The sequence below is a fragment of the Aspergillus affinis genome (assembly GCF_023601865.1).
Source record: "Aspergillus affinis strain CMG 70 chromosome Unknown NODE_9_length_501208_cov_87_169129, whole genome shotgun sequence".
Lineage (NCBI taxonomy): Eukaryota > Fungi > Ascomycota > Eurotiomycetes > Eurotiales > Aspergillaceae > Aspergillus > Aspergillus affinis.
The window spans coordinates 292,745-314,781 of NW_026515790.1; the positions used below are offsets into that span (position 1 = coordinate 292,745).

At 51.6% G+C, this 22,037-nt stretch overlaps 7 protein-coding genes across 7 annotated transcripts; 3 read left to right on the forward strand and 4 right to left on the reverse strand.

Moving 5' to 3' along the window:
- Positions 1 to 3,660: 3,660 nt before the first annotated feature.
- On the forward strand, positions 3,661 to 5,896 carry chs3 (putative chitin synthase activator (Chs3); the record flags this gene model as incomplete). The annotated part of the gene is made up of 3 exons (XM_053096218.1): positions 3,661 to 5,521; positions 5,587 to 5,793; positions 5,868 to 5,896. 3 exons carry the CDS (start codon positions 3,661 to 3,663, stop codon positions 5,894 to 5,896), a joined length of 2,097 nt encoding a protein of 698 aa, XP_052959710.1.
- A 1,831-nt stretch (positions 5,897 to 7,727) lies between these two features.
- Positions 7,728 to 8,081, forward strand: KD926_011700 (uncharacterized protein; the record flags this gene model as incomplete). The annotated part of the gene is made up of 2 exons (XM_053096220.1): positions 7,728 to 7,862; positions 7,986 to 8,081. The coding sequence occupies 2 exons, from the start codon at positions 7,728 to 7,730 to the stop codon at positions 8,079 to 8,081; spliced, it is 231 nt and encodes a 76-aa protein (XP_052959711.1).
- A 547-nt stretch (positions 8,082 to 8,628) lies between these two features.
- On the reverse strand, positions 8,629 to 9,288 carry KD926_011701 (uncharacterized protein; the record flags this gene model as incomplete). The annotated part of the gene is made up of 1 exon (XM_053096221.1): positions 8,629 to 9,288. The coding sequence occupies one exon, from the start codon at positions 9,286 to 9,288 to the stop codon at positions 8,629 to 8,631; it is 660 nt and encodes a 219-aa protein (XP_052959712.1).
- Positions 9,289 to 9,602: 314 nt separating this feature from the next.
- Positions 9,603 to 10,976, reverse strand: KD926_011702 (uncharacterized protein; the record flags this gene model as incomplete). Its single annotated transcript, XM_053096222.1, has 4 exons — positions 9,603 to 10,172; positions 10,242 to 10,269; positions 10,322 to 10,854; positions 10,914 to 10,976. 4 exons carry the CDS (start codon positions 10,974 to 10,976, stop codon positions 9,603 to 9,605), a joined length of 1,194 nt encoding a protein of 397 aa, XP_052959713.1.
- A 1,370-nt stretch (positions 10,977 to 12,346) lies between these two features.
- Positions 12,347 to 14,365, reverse strand: btgE (putative cell wall glucanase (Scw11); the record flags this gene model as incomplete). The annotated part of the gene is made up of 2 exons (XM_053096223.1): positions 12,347 to 14,139; positions 14,194 to 14,365. 2 exons carry the CDS (start codon positions 14,363 to 14,365, stop codon positions 12,347 to 12,349), a joined length of 1,965 nt encoding a protein of 654 aa, XP_052959714.1.
- Positions 14,366 to 18,244: 3,879 nt separating this feature from the next.
- KD926_011704 (uncharacterized protein) lies at positions 18,245 to 18,683 on the forward strand (the record flags this gene model as incomplete). Its single annotated transcript, XM_053096224.1, has 3 exons — positions 18,245 to 18,337; positions 18,471 to 18,595; positions 18,650 to 18,683. 3 exons carry the CDS (start codon positions 18,245 to 18,247, stop codon positions 18,681 to 18,683), a joined length of 252 nt encoding a protein of 83 aa, XP_052959715.1.
- A 1,029-nt stretch (positions 18,684 to 19,712) lies between these two features.
- coaT (acetyl-CoA hydrolase ACH1) lies at positions 19,713 to 21,405 on the reverse strand (the record flags this gene model as incomplete). Its single annotated transcript, XM_053096225.1, has 3 exons — positions 19,713 to 19,940; positions 20,001 to 21,207; positions 21,263 to 21,405. The coding sequence occupies 3 exons, from the start codon at positions 21,403 to 21,405 to the stop codon at positions 19,713 to 19,715; spliced, it is 1,578 nt and encodes a 525-aa protein (XP_052959716.1).
- Between the last annotated feature and the right edge of the window lie 632 nt (positions 21,406 to 22,037).

Consider the following 22,037-nt stretch of genomic DNA (forward strand, 5'->3'; position numbering starts at 1 on the left):
GATGGAATGCACCATGTCTCATGTCTGGCCCCACCACCCTCGGTTATCCCCCTCCCCTCCTCTGATCTCAAAATTGTTGAAGTTTAAACTTAATCCGCGATCCTCTGGGATGGACGGAATGCGGAGACCGTTGGCCATGACGGTTTGCGCCCTTGGGTCTATCCACCACGGGTCTTCTATCGAACAGAGACGTAGAACTCACGGTAATGCGCTCTTTGACGGTCCAGTTCCGCTCTCTCGGGCATGCCGGGCTATAAATAGTATCGCAGAGATCAAGATTCACGACCCTATGGGCAGTCAACAGTTGTCCGGGTAGCTACCATGGTTCCCTTTTTTTTTTTTTTTTTTTTTTTTTTTCCAGTCCTATGTTCCTCTTTATTCAGTGCTTTATGCATGCATCGTATTATGTTTGTCCCCATCATTATTTTGGTTTCAGTAAAATATAGACCTGTCCTATCGAGCTCATGAAGGACACGCCTAGCTGCAAGATTCACAGCACAAGTAACTAAGGCGACCATCTAGCCCGATATGATTTGTATTCAACGCTATCATCTGCCCTCAAGTAAACTCCAAACTTGGCAACCACAATACAGGGGGGCAAAGCATTTTGATATTCCCTGGTATTTTGATCCGTTCGTGCGCGGCTACAGGAGCGTCTCATCCGCAGCGTCCCTATTGTCAAACTGACCAGCCACAACTACTAAGCATGTATATCTGGACCCCCGCATGAACAGTCACATCCATTGCTCTGCATTCGAAATACACCCGGGCTAGGAAATCAAAGTCTAAACAAACGTTGCGGAGCAACCGAAAGGCTATCAAGATTAGGGTTCGTGGATGAGCTTGGAGTGACCTTGGGAGTCTTGGAAGCTCAACGACAGTTTCTTTGTGATCTGGCATCCGGAAGTAATCACGGGTTCTCGAAACAGTCTTTTCAAGCGATGGTTCACTTCCTGGTTGAGTACGTCATCAAGGATGTCACTTATGTTCTTTGCCTAAGAATAATCATGTCAACAACATAAGCAGGCATAACTAAGTCAACATGCCATTGATTTGTTACCACTTACCACCATACCATCCCAGGTCTACCTCCCACTAGCGGTGCAACTTGAGTAAAACCGAGTTGCTCACCTGACCGGACTAGTGGCTGCAACCCGCTAAATCCATCCGGTGCTATTTTCAGCTATTTTCAGACAAAGCCAATTGCATCCCAGCACGCCACCTTACCGATGTCTGGCGCGTGGATACTAATGGTACTACTACTTCTGAAACTACTGTGTACGGTGTATACGGTAGTATTGCTACCCGCAGAAATATACCACGGGGGAGCCGGATGAAAGGTGTCTGTATTCTGACTCTGTCGATGGGCCCGCTGAGTCACTTGGCCCTGGGTGTCCAATAAAGGAACGCCGGGGTAGTTAGGATACCTTGGTACATACAAATGCTGTCAGCCTAAAGTATGCAGCACGTACTCAGCAAATACGGCAAATGCATCTGTTAGCCGGATCTGAGTTGTCACTCATACCGACACTCTACAGTGTAGTACTCTGTATACCTAGGTTGCACTATAGTAGACGGTAGCTATACTTCTGAGTGTAGGATGCAACACAGCCCCAACCTGTCTATCCATGCACACCCGGTGGGAATGGAAATACATCGCTGCATGTATGCACTTTGTAGACCTGACCTTGCCTGGATTTCCATGCCTTATGACGGTCATGTCCACATACCTTCCGAGACATTGCTTGATGATCGAGTATCAACCTACCGTTCATAGCCACGGTGAGCTCACCCCGGACGATCATGATGCCGTCTCCAATACGGCCGGGCTAGATGGTCAGTGCAGACTAAGAATGCAGGGCCCCTCCGCCTATCATAGTGGTTCAACCACGTTGTGCTGACAGCACGGAATGCGGGCAACTGCGATGAAGAATGTGTGTATCTGGATCAAAGAGATCGGCCAGATTGCTCCACTACAGCCATGGGTGAGCGCCTCGACGATGCAGATAATAATCTACCGCAGCATGGCGATCCCTTCGGAGCCCTAGATTCCCGACAACTTGAATGCTTCATTTCACCCGCCTGACACAAAGACTCGCCATGATTGCCATCCCGACCGCTATGACGACAAGAAGATGGCACCTGTACGAGGAAGCGCCCGAGATCCTTTCCAGGCTTTTCTTTGGTCCGGTCCGAATTGCCAGACGGTTGTTTCGAAGACTGCCTAAATGAATCTTCTGATCTCATTGCGCATACTAGCAGTAGCAGGCTTGGGACGAATATTGGGATCCAACAGCGCTTAGACGACCATTCGCTTGTCAAAGATCCCCTGTCTGAGTCAGAACATTCTCGTATTGTGGATTGAAATCCCCGAGGGAGATGAGGCTCTCTGTCGCCAACTTCTTCCCCATTCCAGGAGAATCGATCGATTGAGTTCGTTAGAGTGAGGACCAACGCATTGGGCATATTTCTCTTCGTATATCTCCATACCCCACGATCGACCTCACCTTTCGAATTCAGCCCGCCATCAATCATACATATTATATCATAATGCCAGCTGGTCTCACAGATGCTGGGTTCGGAGTACTCCGCTGCAGTCATGACCATCTAGCATTGACATTGCCGTTTCATCGTGCCGCCGGATCGGATTAGTCCAACCATGACACGTCCGAGGAGATCCAGCAGGTAAGACAAGCACCAATGTGGAAGCCGAACGGGTCCAATCCGATTAGATTTTTATTGGACTGGGTGTTCACTGTGGTACTCCAGTGTAGGGATAATTTAAGACACACGATCCTCCGCTTTAATTCCCCTCCTCGCAGCCTGAGGCTAGTTCTTAGCGTTGCATTCTCCCATCCGATCGAGGTGTTCTTGGAACCAGCCAGCCGGTTGATCGTCTGTACAGTCGCTGAGCCGGGCGGATCAACGTCAATTAGATGAGAGACCGCAAGAAGTAGGAGAGTTGAACTTGAGTAATTCAGGAATTATTCACTGCCTTCGGAGTAGATATTCTGGAGTCCGACCAGGTCACGGGGCCTTACGATACCAAACATACGGTCAATACCGTATTGGCTAGCGGCGTCTCGGCGCCTGAGGCCACCCCGTCTGATTCTCCCCAAATCCACTTTTTGCCTCTCTCTTTCTTCTTTCTTCTTCTACTTCAGCCCGTCCACTGCTCGTTGCTCTTCGGTCGTCTCTTTCCCCCCTCGCTTCTCCCATTCCCCTCGTTTCGGTCTCTCGTTTGACACCCCGCACCCTCCTGTCGTTCCTGTGCATGCGGTATGGAATGCTTCATACCTATCTAGGTTCCAGTCTTCAAGTCCTGTCCGTTAATCTTTGTCAGGTGGATCCCGAATTCCTCTCCAGTTCTCCACGTTCAGAACTCCATAACTGATAACACCTATCGATTCCCGCCGTCTTTCCGTCCGATTTGTCCGATAGCCCGAAAAATAATAGACCAGATAGCTGAACACCACTTTCGACGCACCTCACTCGCTACAACTGTCATCTACGGCATATAATCGCACCCCACGAACCTCATGCCATAACCTCTCCTACGCTTTGTCCAATTCTGCGTCGATCCAGATCCGCAGTCCAACAGCCGGTCTGACGTACCCCCTCTCACAACCGCGATCGAGTTGAAGGAAGGAAAAGAACAAAATGGCCAGCCCCGTTGCAGGCGAATACCCTCAACCTGTTACCTCCCCTCCTCCCGTCTACCTGCGATCTTCCCCGCCTGCCTCCGACACTCACCAATCGACCCCTCGGTCCACACAAAAGAGACCTCTGAGCTTCGGCTTTGGTCGCAAATCTCCCACGGCCTCGGTTCCATTGGCAGACCACGTCGCAGAGGACCGGCGTGTCTCGAAAGGGCCCGATGATGCGACCTTGGCACCTGTCGCCAACAAGACCGTCGACAATTTCCCCGTCGATTACGACGTCCCTCCGCTGCCAACGGCGCGGTTCTCCAAATTGACTGTGGAAGAAGACCTACCCCAGTCGACCGATAACCAAGTCCCTGATAGCCCTTCGCCTGGCTCCAACGGAGATTCGTACGACGCTCCGCCACCACCACCGCCCCATCTTCAACAGACGTCGGCGCATGGACATACTCCGGCCAGCAGTGGCTCGTGGTCGGTGGTAGAGCCTCATGGGAAGGATGAGCCTAAGATCCTGATCAATACCAGCGGATCGTCGTTGGCTCATGGCGCCCCCAGCGCAAGTCACAACAGCTCCTCTCGGGGCAGCATGGATAGTGTCGACCAGGTGCCCGAAGTTGAGGAGCCGGAGCCGGAGCCTTTGCACTACCACCACCGTCCCTACCAGCCCAAGGCGAGCCCGCCCGCCGAGAATGCCGGGGGTAATGGCCATCTGTCGGCTGATCGTGCCCGATCATCTCGACCACGCTCGGCGTATTCCATTGCGTCCGATATTGACGGCCGCAACGGGTCCCCTCACGGATCTCCGTACCTCCATGCGCGCTCCTCCACCTCCCCGGACGTTCGGCCGGTCTCCTTTGTTGATCTCCTCAACACGCCCTATCCGCAGCCCGGTCCCGCGCCGACGCAATTCGGCAACGCCCAGCTGCGGTCATCTGTCGGCAACAGCGCATCGTTGCTCAGCCACAAGCAAACCTTCGACATGTACCTGGCCAATGTCAAGAAGACGGACGATCCGGCCATCCAGTATGAGTTTGCCATCTTCATGGTCAATGCCATGTTGGAAATGCCCGAAGATCTCGACGGGGTGGCGCAGGTGTACGGCCGGAAGGGAAATGAGATTACGCGAGCCAGTCTGCTGAAGGAAGCCAAATCGATTCTGCAGCGTCTGTCCGACCGCAGCTACCCGTTCGCGCAATACTATTTGGCCGACGGCTATGCATCTGGGCTGTTCAACAAGGGCAATGAAGACCCCGACCGCGCATTTACCTTGTTTCTCGCCGCCAGCAAGCACGGCCACGTAGAAGCGTGCTACCGAACGGCGCTCTGTTATGAATTCGGCTGGGGTACTCGCGTCGAGGCGGCCCGAGCCCAGCAATTCTATCGTCAGGCGGCATCGAAGAACCACCCGGGTGCCATGTTGCGCATGGCAAAGGCTTGTCTTGCCGGTGACATGGGCTTGGGGGTGCGCTACCGAGAGGGAGTCAAGTGGTTGAAGCGAGCGACGGAATCCTCGGACCGACAGTACAACTCGGCGCCGTATGAGCTGGGGTTGATGCACGAGTCGGGATACGGCGACGACGTCTTCCCCGACCCGTCGTACGCTGCTCAGTTGTTCACCAAATCGGCGGACCTAGGACATGTAGAGGCGAGCTACCGGCTCGGCGATGCCTATGAGCACGGCAAGCTGAACTGCCCTCGCGACCCTGCCCTGAGCATCCACTTCTACACGGGCGCCGCCCAAGGAGGACATCCGCATGCGATGATGGCGCTCTGTGCATGGTACCTTGTGGGGGCGGAGCCCGTGCTCGAGAAGGAAGAGAACGAGGCATATGAATGGGCCAAACGGGCTGCCGATCTCGGTAAGCTGACATTCCAATTCCAGCAGTGATCATAGCTAATGATTTATCCCGTTGGGGGAAAACAGGCCTCACGAAAGCCCAATACGCGGTGGGCTATTTCACCGAAATGGGCATCGGCTGCCGACGTGACCCGTTGGAGGCCAACGTCTGGTATGTGAAAGCAGCGGAGCAGGGCGATACGCGAGCGACGCATCGTATTGCAGCGATTCGAGCCGCGGCCGAGGGGGTGGATCCAGCGCAGGCCGCCAGTCAGGGACAAAAGGGGAAGAAGGGTGAGTCCTACTGCATTATCATTGCTGCATTGCGGGGATCGTCGAGGGGATCGGCAGGCTAACGGTGATAATAGAGGGCAAGAAGCGATTTGGTCTTTTTTAGGTGTCCGTTGCTGTCACTAGCCAGTCAGCTCTGGTCTGATTGTACAGGGGTTTCCGTCCAGATGTTTATCCAGCGATTTTGAACATAACGGCGTAATTGGAGCGACCATCTCAGGGGTAATAATGCATAATATTGGACAGCGCAGACTCTGAACTCTGAACTGGGTTGATTGCTGATTGTTGATTATTGATTCTTTGGTTGTTTTTTTTTTTTTGGGAAATCGGTCGGTCGGTTTGACCGGTCGCATGGGATGAATTTTGTATAAGAAGCAGAAACCAGACCTGAACATATGACCTGTGGTTTTTACAGAGTACAGAGTAGTTACAGAGGACAGAGTAACTAGAGTAAGAGAATGTCTTGACCGTTGTCAGGCCATCTATAGCGAAGAGCCTTACCTTAGCAAGACATGATGTATCACAATCGCATTGAGAGTGGAAACACCTTGAAACATCTTGCATGCTGTGTTTGCTCTCACCCGCCTTTCTACTTTCTCGGGTTCTGTCTAACTTATTGTTCGAGAAGAGAACTCCGTAAATAAACAAACAAATAGGTAGCATCAACTCAAGTCAGTACCTGCATCCTCTTCCCAGCCTGAGTTTTGTCAATCTTTACTGTTTAGGTCGCTTCTACGGTGTATTTACCCCTTACTCTTGCTTCTGGACGATGTACTTAAGTCAACACTAACAACGGATGGCATGGCAGCGCATCGCATCGCATCGCAGTCGCAGTTATTACGAGGACTGCGGCATATTACTGAATAGGTATGTATGTACCTTATAAAATCCAACACCGCCTCTTAAAAACCCCCTCCCTAATAATAGCCAACACCCAGAGATGCTCTATACACCGTCCCTCGTACGATGTACATACGCATCCTCCATCCTCCGTACTACTACTAATAATAATCATACAATGTAACCATCGCCACCAAATCCAATTCCACGACTCCACAGACATCAACCTGAGGACAACAATCCCCACATTTTCCCCTGATACTCAGTAGCCACTGACGACCTCGCTACGGGAGCAATTCTTCCTCCGATGATAACGCCCAGACTGAAAATTGGGTCCCGTGCCAATCACACCCCTCTGCAGTATGTCGATCCCGTCGATTGTTGTTTCGGATGATGCGTACCTTTGGTTTTTTGTGCCAGTGCGGGATGGGTTGATTTGTGTACGGAGGAGGTTTGATGTCTGGTTGCTATAAATATTCGGTCGGTGGAACACTGTACGGAGTAGAGCAGGTGTAGCTGTAGGATGAGTACTGCGTAAGAGAGTGAAGTCATCTCGTGGGTGGACCTGGCCCTGTACCTGACTGGCGTGTCTAGTGGCTACTAGGTTACGGAGCCTAAACTCCGCACCTGAAAGTGAAGAGAAGCTGGATGATCTGATGTAAGTGGTTTGCGTCTGGGTTTTGGTTTTGGTTTTGCAGGCTGCAGGTGCAGGTGCAGGTATAAAGGGGAGATCTCGGTCTGCGCTTTCTGTTTCTGCTTTTCTCTTCATCCCTGGATTTGCTGGTTTTGTTGCTTGCACGTTCAGATTCGATTTGTTCATCTACTTATCTATCTACATCGATCGTCCATCCTACCTACCCTACCTACCACCTATCTCTCTTCGTAAGTTGATCCAAGATCTGTTCTGTCCTACCTGTCTATCCATTTACACGTCCAATTTATCTCTTCCAGCGATTGGATTGACGACATATCGTTCATCTTCCCATCTACTCAACTCAACTCCGTATATCTTGACTACCAAAACTGACAACATACCCAAGCTTCTCAGTTCCACCCTTCCTCCAATCTCCCTCCAACCAACCAAACCACCAAACAAAATGCAGATCTTCCACACCCTCCTCACCACCGCCCTCCTGGCCACTTCTTTCGTCGCCGCCCGTCCCGCCGACCACAGCAATGTCGTCCGCGACTCGGAGCTGTTCGTGCGCGAGCCTTTGAAGAGCTGCATTGGTGTACGTATTCCCATTTACTCCCTCCTCTCTCAGCATACGGGGAGTACAAGAGAAAAGACACAGGAGAAGAGAGTTGGATCGGATAAGACAAGACAAGACAAGACAAGAATGAAACGCTAACAGCTCGTGTGTGGCGATACAGAAACTCCAAACCAACTCGCCCTGCACGAACGTCACGACGTCGGCATTCGCGTGCTGTCCGCCTTTGCAGTGTGGTAGTGATAAGGTATGTCATTCTTCTTTAATTTCCTCCTTCCCATCTTCTTGGATCTTTTTATGGGTATGAGATTGAGCTGTGGCTAATATCTGATTGTTGGAACAGCTGTGTCGGTAAATCCATCTCGTCGATTTTGCCGATGATCCGGTTCGGAAACATGATTGTTCATTCGTGAAAAGTCCTCTGGCACTATGTGTGTGGGCGAAGATAAGAGGGATGGAAGGATATGGGAAAGAGGCATGAGTCAAGACAAAGAATCTCAGACTCAGCGACAAAAAGAGATGGGATGCTTCATTGCATGATGTAAGCTAAGTTAATGGCCTTCGAAGGTGTATGTTTTACTACTAGGTATCTAGCTATCCAGCGCACGATACACAACAATTAATGTGTTGATAAGCGATCACTTTCTTTGACTTTGCTTGCTTGAGGTTTATCTATCATAGTCATTCGCCTATATTGTCTCACTCATATACACATTACATTTTCCATTATATAACCAGGCCAGGAAAAGCAGAGAGAGGGAGAGAAAGATGAGAAAGAAGAAGTCAACTAGCAGTACATCCGCCCCAAACTAGGCGTCACATCCAAAGACGTGAATGAACAGTGGGAATACTCTGACTCATCCCCTGTCCCTGCGCCCCTATACTCTGTCATCTGCTCTCCCTCCCCTCGAGGGATTTCGCCCCAGATCACGGGCTTCAGCGCAGCTCCCTCGTCCCCTTCCGGTGAATGACATGCCGCACTGCAATGCGCCGCCAGTGGCATATGCGACTTGAACCGTCGTACCCCAATCCCCAACGACAGAAACAGAGCAAAAACACCCACCCAAAGAGCAATGAACATGGCCACCGGAGAATAGCAACATCCCCGGGATGAGCTCTCCTTATCTTCTTCCCCGTCCGGAGAGTATGTTCTGATGTTGACGAAGAAAATGCTCTGCGATACAAGCCAGTGCAGGCTGGTAGACAGGGCAAGAAGAGGGAGGCTATACCGGTAGGGTAGACTGAGGTAATAGGTTGACCGTTGCTGACCGCGCGGCCAAGAAACTCGCAGTGGGCGGCGGCGGCGCGCGTAATGGCCCCATTCTGCGGCAACGAGCATGCAGGTGAGAATGCTGTTGATAAGGAAGTAGAGAGTTGACAGCACAATTTGTGGGGTGTTGGCTAGAAGCACGAGGGCAATTATGTTTGTTGAAATATTGCCAATCATGTTGTCTCCGCTGGTTTCCCCAAAGCCGAGGCTCATAGCGAACTCAAAAGACCTTGGGTGGGGGATTGTGAGGACAAAAAGGTGTATGGTTGTGGCTATGCAGCAGATACAGCTGAAGGTCATTAGCAGGGGGGCGTTCCTAATTATGCTAAGGCAAGTGAGCCCACAAGAGCAAGACACCGCCCAACGTGTCCAGCTGGCCGCTTGATACCATCTTTTACAGCAGAAAAGAAGGCCGAGATAGATTCAAAGATCGCTTGCGTTAATGTTATTGAGTAGCTCTCCAGCAAAAGCGACACTAAGCTCAGAGCCCGCTACTGTACTGTGTATTCTTTCAATTGACCGAATGTGATAGCAGGGAGGCTCCAGGCTCGAGATCCACGAGCCACCTCCGCATGCGAGAGAAAGCATCGGCCATGGGTGGTTGAATCTGGGCGTGTGAGGAATGAGGACAGCGCATCTCCCACTGTCAACATGAGATCCCTGCGTCTAACCCGGCTGGTCAACAGCATGCAGATGACTACTATCGCGATCAGGGGACTAAAATATAACTGGCAGCGTTCTTCCGCCTTTCCAATTAGGCAGTGGAACGTAGGGACGTTTCGCGCAGGGGGTTCGATCTCATGTTGTAGGTCTATGGTGCCATTGCCAATCAGCTCAAAGGTTATATTGTCTGCCCAAGAGCTGCTCGCCCAGTGAGCAGGATTGTCCAGGTACTCGCGCAAGGCGTCGTAAGACGGGTTGTAAACATAAATATAATTCCTCAGGATTGAAATATCACGTCCATAGCTATTGGTATCATGGAACCCCAACGTTGTATCATCGCGAAAGTTGAACCAGGGCGTCGGATAATGGGGGGCGCCAGTCTCGTCATAGAACACGCCCTGTGTAATCAGGTGCAGAATAGTTCCATACGCGATAGCTCCAATGCCGAGTTTTCATTGTCCAGTTACCCTCTTGCATAGGATTTTCCCGAAAGTACTCGTATATGGAATGGCCGTTTGGGCGTGTCCAGTTGCGTAATCCCCCTAACATGAGGCTACTGGTGTTGGGAAAGTGCCGTCGGTCTGCCACGAAGATGAGCGTGCCATACTTTGTGTTGAACTCCATGGTGTACTTGGAAACGCAATCCGCACTCGTCGCATTGACAAAGCTCCCGTTGAATATATGTGCTCGGACAACTGTTTCATCGACCCCGACATAAGACAGAAAAGTCTCATAGCTAGTTGTGTCACCACCGGTCAAGGGCTCAGTTGGTGACAAATCGTTAGGGATCATGAAAGCACCGTACTTGAGATTTGATATTGATGAGAAAATAGCTGAGTTATAAATCATGTGGATTGGAGTTGAACTGATGAGAAGCGGGACCCATAAGATCTTCCGTCGGGTATCCATAACTCTGAAGTTGCGAAAATTAAAGATGCCAATGTCCAGCCATTGCGACTTGGCATGGGCCTGATCGACATCAGTTCGAGACGGTGCGCCCAGGCTCTGCATAACGTAGTTGCTGGCTCCGAGAAGAACTGTGCTAAAGACGTTGATCACGAGGTGGAGACCCGTTGCCCACTGTACAATTCGGCCATTTGGAACTGTTCTCGGTTGGCCTGTCGCCGATAGGCACTTACTATTGCCGTGATGGTTAGGATGATGTTGATAGCGAGGATCAGGACGGCGATACAGGTGCACATGAACACCCCTTTAATCCAGTCACTGCCTTCCTCGGTCGTTCTAAGTCTAAACAGTGTACATGGAAATAAAAATTGGTTCCATTTTGAATGTTTGCGCTTCGATTTGTCAGGCAGGTTGGAATAGCGAAATTTATCCCGCCAAGCCAACGGTATACTTAGACTTCTGCGCGTTCGATTACGGTCTGCACCCATTGCGTTGTTCCCTATGACAATGGCGTGTTACCATCAGAATGGGACACAGCAGACAGAGAGAAAAGTGCGAGGATAATCTGACACACCAACACTTTGGTGTCAAGGAATTTAAACCACATGACTGACTGTCGTCCGATAACATATTGGGTAAAGGGGGTAAAAGGCTAGGATTTCAGGGATTCAGCCTCGCAGTTAGCCCTGACTCGCACTGCATACTGTGATCATCCTTGCTTGGCAGGAATGCTTGCGGGCTTTATTATGCAATGATATTCTTGAGACACAGCCTTTCAGTTATTCGGGTGCCTAGCCAGACCATGATTACAACTTGAGTGATCACTTCGAGTGTTATCATTCATAAACAAACTGAACCAGCTGGAGGATCTCTTACGCTGAACATTCATGATAGAACATCAGGTGAGATTTCTAGATAGAGAATTGTTATAGGGAGGTTTTTAGCCTTTGGAAACCTTTTCGAATCAATCTAGTGACATAGAGCCCCCCATGCATCGCGATCCTGATAAGTGGGTGTTCCTACCTACACTGGAGACAAGCTCAATTCGGAATGAGGATCATTGTATACCTACTCTGAGTATGATCGACTGGCATGTCAAATTTAGAGGACAGAAAAATGGAATCTAATGAAATCTGGGGCTAAATGAATGTAGAACCGAAATTACCCGATTGATTGATGAGTTGTTGAGGTCGCGGAACCGTCAAGTCCGGCGGCTGATGAAGGCGCGACCTAGGGCTGACCAGAGATATAATGCACGCAACGACGCGATAATTTGCGAACAGCCGAATTCAGCCAATTGGTCTGATTGAAGACCATTCAAACAGTTTAATCATCAATTGCACTGCGATTAAGTCTACATTACAAGAGGGAAGAAAGGAAGTCTTACAGAAATATACTACAATCTTCTCGTAATAATTAGCATGTACAGTACATATTGACAAAAAGGAAAGAACATGGATGCACCAGTCAATGAACACGTCAAATAAAGTGATATCTACTACATGAAAGAAAAGCCCTTCCAAGTATTGGGGATCTCAAGAAGAAAAAGAGAAAAAAAGAAAAACCTCCGAGAGGGGCCACACGAAAGGAAAATTGAAAAAGAAACTCCAAACATATATATGCCTTGAACCTATGAACAATTGAACCAAGTTCCTAAGCGTTACGCTTAGAACTGGTCAATGCAACCCCAGTAGCGCTCGACGTCGAACTCGCCGGCATCCTTCCAGAGGTCGTTGGAGTAGGAGAAGAAGACGGACAGAGAGCCGACCTCCTCAACCAGAGCCTTGATGGCGGCGGCCTGCTGGGAGACACCGGGCACGGCGAGACCGTTGGCCTCACCCTGGCTGGGCCAACCGGTCTCCAGGTTGACAACGTCCTTGCCGTTACAGATACCCTCGAGGATCTTGACCTGAGACTTGGCGAACTTACCAGCGTCACTGGGGCTGACCTCAGCGTTGAAGAAGGGGTGGATGTTGGCACCGACGACGTCAATGGCGCTGCAGAGAGCGGAGCCGCTCTGCTCCCAGACGTTGATGGGCTCGGTGGTGGTGATCTGGCCAGAGTAGCCGGCAGCCTCGAACTTGGACTTGGCGGAGGCGATGAAGCCGGCGAGCTCGGAAGCGCTGCAGTAGCCGTTCTGGATGGACTCGTTACCGACAACGATCAGGGTGACGAGGTCCCACTCGGCCCACTTGGCGATGGCGGTGACCTGCTCCTGGGCACCGGAGACACCGCTGCTGTCAATGAAGACACCGATGATGAGCTGGAGGCTGTGCTTGCGGGCGGCCTCGCCGATGTACTCAAGACTGTTGCAGTCGGTGGAGTAGACACGGACGTGGCTGAATCCCTTCTGGGCGATGACAGCGATGTCGGACAGGACGTCGCTCTTGGACTTGCACTGGCTGTCGTTGGTGTAGGGAGAGTAGGTCATACCCATCTGCTTGCCGCTGACACCGGTGGGAACGGCGGTCTTGGAGCTAGAGGTGGACGAGGGGGCGGCCTGGGAGGTGGTGGGGACGGCAGTAGTGGTGGGAGCAACGGGAGTCTGCGAGGTGACGGGAACAGCCGGGGTGGTGCTGGGAGCCTCGGGGACGGGAGCCGGGGTGGAAGTGGGCTGGTTGGAGTCGGTGAAGGGGCAGACATAGGAGATGTCGGTGCGGGTGACGGTCACCACCTGCTCAGGCTGAGTGTAGGTGCCCGGGGTGAAGGTGGCCGGGGTGGGGTAGACCACGACGGTGCTGGAGGGCACGTAGGTGGTGGTGGGAGCGATGGTGTAGGTACCGGCGCTGGGGCAGACGTAGGTGGTGGTCTCAATGACGCTGGTCACGGTCGAGCCGCTGGGCTTGACGGTAGCGTAGGGGCAGGTGACCGTGGTGGCGGTCTCGACGATAGTGGTGACACCACCGTAGGTGTGGGAACCGCTGGGCAGGTCGGTGGTGGTGGCTCCGCAGACGGTGGTGGCATCGGTGACGGTCACGGTCGTGGCGGGGACGGTGAAGATACCGGTGGAGGGGAAGTTGGTCACACCGGCGGTGGGCAGAGTCACCTCAGGGGTGGCAGCGGGAGCGGTCGAGGAAGGCTGCTCGGGGGTACCAGTAGGCTCAACACCAGCGGGGGTGGAGGTGGTAGGCTGCTCAGGCACGGCAGGAGCGGTGGTAGGCTGCTCGGGGACCGCGGGGGCAGTGGTGGACTCCTCGGGCACAGCGGGAGCGGTGGTAGACTCCTCCGGGACCGCGGGGGCAGTCGTGGGCTGCTCGGGAGTACCGGTAGGCTCAACACCGGCGGGGGTGGAGGGGGTGACGACCACGGTCTCGGTGGTGTAGCTGGTCGAGTGACGGGTGGTGATCACGTTGGAGGTCACGGTGCTCTCGACGGGAGCGGGAGGAGCGGAGGTGGCCTCGACGGGGGGAGCGGAGGTAGGCTCAGCAGGAGCGGAGGTCGACTCGATGATGGGAACCACTGATTTTGTTAGTCGGTGTCCATGTTGGATATCATGATGTTATGTCAACATACAGGTAGGGTTTCCGTAGTAGGTGATGACCTCGGTGGTGCATCCGCACTGCTCCTCAGGCTCAGGCTGGACAGCCCGACGGTGGTGCAGAGAGTCGTGACGGCGCATGTGAGCGACGTCCGCCATGGCCGTACCGGCAAGAGCGGCCGCGGTGGCCAAGAAAGCACCCTTCATGGTGAACGAAGAATGGTTTTAAAATGTTTTTCTTTTCTCAAAAGGTGGAATCAAAGAATGCCCGCTGAAAGAGTGAAGCGGTGGTCAACAGTTCAACCGAAAGGAAGAAGTGGAGGAAGGGAGAAGGGAAAGTAGGGAGGAAAAGGGCCGGTAGCCTCTTTTTGATCTTGACTGACGGGGGGGATAAGGAAGGGAAGGAAAGGAAAGGAAAGAAGGGAAGGAAAAGGGAAGAAGAAAAGCAGGACGCCGGCAGGAAGAAGAAGGCCGAAAAACGAGAAGGGGGCGAGACTGGGCAGTCTGGCCCCAGTGGGCAACCCGATTAGGGGGTAGCGCTCGACGCTAGTTCAGGCACCGGCTGCCCGCTATTGGTGGCGGCTCTCTCACTGGTTCTGTACTCGGTTCGGATAGAAGTGGGGGTTGCTCTGCTGGTGTCTTTGTCGTGTCTCACTGACCTGTCCTTGCTTGTCTGGAGTACGAGGGCAGCTATGGAGTCCTCGGGGAGGAGTGTGTGTTCTTGGTTCGAATGTTTACACCGTAGCTGTACCCCAATACCAGGTAACGAAGTATACAGTACGGAGGTTGATATGAATGATAACGCTAGATACCCCCGTAATCCACCACTGTCTGGGGGCTAAACGCCGTATCCGAAGGCTTGGACAAGCGGGCAATCTCCAGATCAGCTAGTGAAATGAAGAACTCATCTGCCATTCCGTATAGACTACGGAGGTCTAACAACACAGTGTACAGAATACGGAGAACAGAGTGCGAGTGTAAAAGTCAAAGAGCAAGGCAAAAGACGGTCAACCCAAGTGGGAATCGCGTAAACGCTAAACTCCCCGCCTCTGCATCCAAGTGGGGCGAGACTTTGATTTGGGTCCCTTAAGGCCCGCTTCCCAGACTCCATTGGCTGCTCAGTCACAGCTTTAATTTCCGCGGGCCCACCCCCTTCGTCGGGTTGGACCAACTTTCGGCTGCTTTTTGTTTACTCCGTAATTTTACTTTTAGGACCAGAAATCAGGGGTCAGGAGAATCACTTTGATCATATTACGGAGAAGTATGGTCAGCCACCCCGGCATATTCTGAATATTCAGCCTACATTCCTCTAACGAGATGAAACGTTTCTTGCAGCCGATATACTTCCTGCATATAATGTTCCTCCTAGAAAGTGTGCTCAACGCAGACCCATCAAGTCGTGGTCCCTGGTCAGGGAGTCCGCGGAGTACACGTACAGTGTACAGTAACGAAATGAAACCGCCACCAAAATAATTGGCAATAGGCCATCCACGGACCATCTCCGCTCTCGCCGATCGCCATTTCCCTTTCCTTTCTCTTAGCAAATCTCGATTTTGTTTCTATTCTGGGTGCTGGATGTTGAATACTGGATTCGAGTTCTGGACTTATCGAACCTTGAATTGAAGTTGAAGCCCTGAACAGTAACACACTACCGAGTCAACACCGGTGGAACTCTATCTCCCGGCCCGTCTTTCCCTCTGAAATCTGAAATGCCGAGACCCGACTTTGACTTTGACTCTGAGTCTGGAGATGGAGATGCAGATGGAGATGTCTCGCTTTCTACCTTCTAGCGGGGACTGCGAGTGAAATCAGAGGTGCGAAATCCTAATGTGAAGTAGTAATATCAATCCTGCATAAATTAATTGCGGGATCGTGGCGCACCACGATCGCCCGGAACATACGGGGTTCAAATGCAAGGAACAAACGACGAAGAATGTGGCGGTGGCTGTCTTTCTGCCTCGCCTGTCATCTCGTCTGTTTCGGCATTCCAAACGGAGGCTTTTGACTTCTACGGAGTACATCTTGTTGGTTGTCACGGCGAACACCGTAGGATCCTCGACGGTCCTGAACTGATCGCAGAGATCAGCAAGCCTCGACCCGGTTCCTGTCCCTTTTCCCCTCCGCTGCGGCCCCTGATCGAGGCTTGGCCTGAGTTTTTTTTTTTTTTTGCTTTTCAAGGTGGCTATGGAGACTGACTCCAACAGTGATCAACGCCAACGGTCAAGTTGGTTACCTTTGAGATAGTCAATGCTGATAGATGGTCTGATAGCGCTGAACTTTGACAACTTAGACATGTCTTGGACGAGATGAGAGTCAGCCAGCCAGGTAGCCCCTTTACGGTGGTCCAACGGTAACGGTCATGGTAGGTGGCGCGAACCCCTGAGAGGATGAGGAAGAAGATACATTTTCCTTTACAGAGTAACCAGTTAGAGTATATTTCTCGACATCTTTAGAGTATAACTATACGGAGTAGTCAGAATAATCAATAGAGCAGTCCCTGAAGACATTCATGTCTGAGACATTGCGTCCATAGACAGAAAATGATCTCATTTCCAACCTGCCCCTCGTCCGCAAATTCGCCCCATCCGTCTAATTCACCTCGTATAGTTAGTGTGCGACCAGCCCGGTTCCTTGTCGCCACGTTGTCAGACCCCTTATGTTGGTCAACCATCGAATGTCAACTGTCAAGTAAGTCGGTGACTCAGGTGCAGTCGACTGCGTGTCAGATGCCTGTATAGGGCTCCGACGGAGGATTGGGCCTGAACAGGAACAGGAAGCCCTGATTTGGCTCAGGGGCGGGCTGATTCTATGTGACGGGCCTGGATGCCTGAGGTGTACACTGCCAAGCATTTCGCCGTTGTCCGGCCCTGTATGACTTTTCCCTCAATTCATTCTCACCCATGGCAATCAATCAATTTAGTCGATAAATTCAAGTCAGGCCTCCATTACAACTTTCTCGTCAATTTCGATCACCACCATGCAACCTGACACCTAGAACTTCCGCATGCTCCTGACTTGCAGGAAGTCAATAATGTACTCAGTTCATCCTCCGACCAAGCATCCAGAAGTCAGAAGCATTCCATTTGGAAGGCGTAGTTTTTTTTTTCTCTCCCAAAAAATCGAGCAGATTTTCAATTCATCCAACGGTATAACGGTCGGCTTGAAACAAAAGGATAAAAGAATAAATCCCCACCAAACGAAACCAAAATCAACGATCCCCAGATCCCTGAAGCTACCACCCCGGATTTTTAAGACTCAAAATGAACGAACGCAATGCAGGGTGACCGCATACAAACCAACCCCTCGGTTCTCAAACACAGAAAAAAGAGAATAGGTAGGTAAATGTACCATCTATATATCCCATCATACAAGTAGTACCTCCTCCTCATCCTCCGGAAAACCGCCATCCCGACCGACCACACCACCGTGATCATGCCATCCCACCGCACCGCACCACACCACCTGCACCCTGCCTAACCACGCCATCCATCCGACCAAACCACCACACCACCACCCCAAACACACCCAGCTCAGCCTCAACCACCAACCCACCATTCCCTCTCGGACCTAGCCAGCCTCGACTTTCCCGATCCTCTTTGTTATGCCCCCCTTGTCATTGGCCGGTAGTTTCTCGTGGGAAATCCTGCGCTGTAAATCTCCCTATACGTTTGGTCTGGCACGAGCGATGTACCGTGGTCTGGGGGCGGTGATACCAGGTCAGGTAGGGAGTGGGGTCGGGTTGGATCGTAGAAAAGTGAGGTGATGCGATTCGGATCTGGATGTGCCTTTGATGTGGTCATGGGAGTGTCTGATATGGGAAGAATAGGTTAAGGGAAAAGGCGAGGGAGGTGTATATAAAGTGTGTTCTGGTGAGTGGCTATAGAGATATTGGTTTATCATACACATTCTACACATACAGCAGACTCTGTTGATTGGGTTCTATATACTTACTTATCCTTCTCACTACATCTACACTTCTTTTTATTGTTCTATATACACACATACAGACCTCGGTTAAACACACCACGCATACTACATATCACACGCTACTATACCCACAAGTCCCACTCGAACAAGCCATTCAAAATGCCCAAAGAAGACATCCAAACCACCAACCAAGCCCGTCTGCAAAACGACTACGGCGCTGACCTCTGGGTGAAAAATGCCACTCCTCATCGTGTATGTCTCTCCCTCTCCCTCTCCCTCTCTCTCTACTCCCTTTACCTTGACCACCTCCTCCTCTACCTAGCAACTTAGCCATTTTCTCTTCCATTCATAGACCATCCACAACTAACCATACCAAATGAAATAGCACCCCACAGCAGGCCGCGGTCTCTTCGCCGGTCTCCAAGATGTAAAGCAATATAACGTGGACTCTGGGTGGGCGAAGCGCGGCAACGAGGAGTCGTCGGGGTTGTTTGGGTTTTTGTACAGTCGGTGAGTTTCTTACCTTGTTCTGTGGTAGGATGAATAGATACTAACTAGGGATAGGATATTCGGGGGTGGGTATAAACGACCGGAGTAATTGATCTTTTGATTCATTGGATTGGGTTGCTTAGAGAGAGAAAAGGAGAGAGGATGACCAGCAAGATGGGAAAGACTAAGAAGAGGAGGATGCATACCTAACGGGGTTACGATAATCAGGTTGACTTTTTGTTCTGTTTTTGGTTATTGTTACGTTCTATTTTAGCAGGTTGGATATATGTTTTTTTTTAACATTCTGGGTATATATTTATCTTCATCTTTATCTTTATTTTATATATTTCTTATTCATTTAACGTTCGCTTTGGCACCTGGCTCTATGTATAATATGTATTACTCTGACACTTACATATCCTCTGGTAACTATAGGTATCCAGAACACTGCCCTAGAATACCTATCGGCATACTCCCCGTGTCCATGCTCTTAAAGATACAGATATATTCAACCCATTTTCTCCACTTCGAATCTACCATCCGACACGCGAAGATCCAGATTTCTTGATCCGGAGAATGTCAAATGTCAGATCTGAAAAGTGGAGTGTGAAACATTCCGCGTCTGAAGATGCCTCATCTGGTGGATTGGGCGGAATGGAGTGGGTGGGTGAACTGACGTGGGATGGGATGGGAAGGAATGTGGATCTACCCTACCCGTCCGTCATCTGTCGCTTTAGTGATGTTGATATTGACATTCCTATTGGCAGTAACGATCACGACTTGAATAGATTATATTGTTCGTTTTGTAGCTTATCTATCTACCTGGGTATCTTGGTAGTGGGTAACTATGGCATACTAGATATACTATGGCACTTGATTCTGGTGGGTAGATGAATCGATGAATAGCAATAGCAGGACATACACACAGTTCTACATGATACGATACGATAAGATAGATATCCAATCGGATTGAAATGCCTTTCTTGATTTAAACCGAAAACCGAAAATAGTATCAAGTGATAAATACTAACTAACTTGATATGTATGATTCCTATAAGACTCCATATTTCCATCCAACCGTTGCAGTACCAACAATAGTCTAATCATCTAGTTCCACATCCCATCTAGATGATCTACTCTACTCCCAACTGTTAATCTTCATTGTTCCCTTCTCCTGCAAGCTCTGGTGCATCTTGAACGCCTGGAACAGCAGATGCGGCTCATGACCCATGCCCTTACGCAGACACTCGAATTCCGCCCGGTCCAGGTAATCCGTCAGGATGGGCTTGTAGTCGGGGTGCGAGCATTTGTTGATGATAACGCGGGCACGCTCACGGGGGGAGAGACCGCGGACGTCGGCGAGACCCTGTTTTTCCACTTGTTAGTATTGGGGTGATATGGGATAGACGGAAGGGGAGGACAGTACCTGTTCCGTAACCACCACGTCGAGATCGTGCTCGGTCTGGTCAATGTGCGTACAGAACGGCACGATGCAGCTGACACCGGTGGGATCGGTCTTGCTGGGTCGCGTGGACGGCGTGTGCATGATGCTGTACTTGGAGCTGCGAAGGAAATCGGCGGATCCGCCGAGACCGTTCAGCATGCGCGAGCCCATGACGCAGGTGGAGTTGGCGTGGGCGTAGATGTCGACCTCGACGGGGGTGTTCATGCCGATGCAGCCCAGCCGGCGAATGATCTCGGGGGAGTTGGAGACCTGCTGGGAGCGCAGGAGGAGCTTGCCGGCGTAGCGCTCCCAGTTGTCGTAGAAGCGCTTGAAGCCGTCGGGCGAGAAGCGGATGGAGGTGGCCGTGGCGAAGTCGAGGTTGCCGCTGTCGAACAGGTCGAGGAAGGAGTCCTGCAGCACCTCGGTCCAGACCTTCAGGTTCGTGAAGTCGGCGCCGCCCTTGCTGAGCCCGCCGATTACTGCGTTGGCGATGTTGCCGATGCCCGACTGGATCGGGAGCAGGTTCTTGGGCAGTCGCCCGTGGTTGACCTCGTGCTTCAGGAACTCGATCAGGTTGGTGGCGATCGCCTGCGAGCCCGCGTCTTCCGGAGCGTTGGGCTGCGTCTGGTCGGGGTAGTCCGACTCGACGATGGCCACGACCTTCTCGGGGTCGACGGGAATGTGCGGCGTGCCGATGCGGTCCTCGGGCGCCATGATGAGGTAGGGCTTGCGGTTGGGGGGCAGATCCGACAGCGCGATGTCGTGCAGACCCTCGAACGAGGGACTGGCCGTGTTGACTTCGATGATGACCTTGTCGGCCATCTGCACCAGTTCGGGCGACGCGCCCACCGACGCACCGGGGATGATGCCGCCGTCCTCGGTGATGGCCGAAGCCTCAATGACCGCCACGTCCAGCTTGTTGCGCGGCTTATCTAACGTGTAGTAGCCGTAGACCAGGTCCGACGGGAACATGCTCAGATGCTTATCGAAGAACTTGATCTGTCCATTGTTGATGCCCTTGGCAATCTCCTTGCCGACCTGATGCGGACTGCGGCGCTCGATCATGTTCAATCGGGCCCAGCGGTTCTCGGTCTCCGCACCTGACGAAGCGCCGACGAACAGGGTATATTTCAGTTTTCCTTCCAGCTTGTTCTTCTCAACGTGGTCGGCCAGCGCCGTGGGAACTTTCCTGGTCATTGTTAATATTGAGCTGGAGCTATCAACCACACAGGAAGGAAACGTACTTGGGGTAACCCACACCCGTAAATCCGGACCAGCCGATGTACGAGCCATGGGGGAAATGATCCACAAGATCCTCAGCCTTGGCCAATTTGCTCAGGTAGGAAGGCCGTCTGACACGGCTCCTTAGGAGAGCAGACGCCGACATTGTGAGGGGGGAGAGAGTGAGGAAGAAACCAATGAAGGGAGGAAAGAAGTAGAACAAAGAGGAAAATTGAGGGAGGAAGATGAAAAGAGAGAGAGAGATACAAGAAGGGAGAGAGAGAGAGGGAAAAGAGGGGAGAGTGTCTGACAAAAGAAAAAGGAAAAAGGAAACGTGCGGATGGGGAGCTCCGCGATAGAAATAAGGACCCCCCGCCTCGGAGAGAAGTCAGTCCCCGGCTTTTCCAGTGGAGAGAGCGATCCGGAAGAATGGAAGAAGGGAAGAATGGGTGATGAGCGATGGGTCTGGTTACTGTAAGATTCCAATCGATCAGACGGTATTGGTTGAGCTGGTTGAGCTACCGGTTTGAAGATCTTCACTATCTACTTGCTATTGCTACCCCTACTGAATAGTGAATGCACTCTTGAGCTTTCTTCCAGACAGAGCAATGGAATTGTCCACCACGACCCTTACTCTGTAACTTCCCACCCACCTCTCTCCACTGCGATGACAGCGTGAAACTGCCCAGAAGTGAAAAATCCCAAAGCGAAGGGGAGCCCAAGGCCAGAGGACCCTCCGTGACGTCACCTCGGCGTTAATTCGGATTCCCGTTTACCTTCAAGTCTCGACGTCACCCT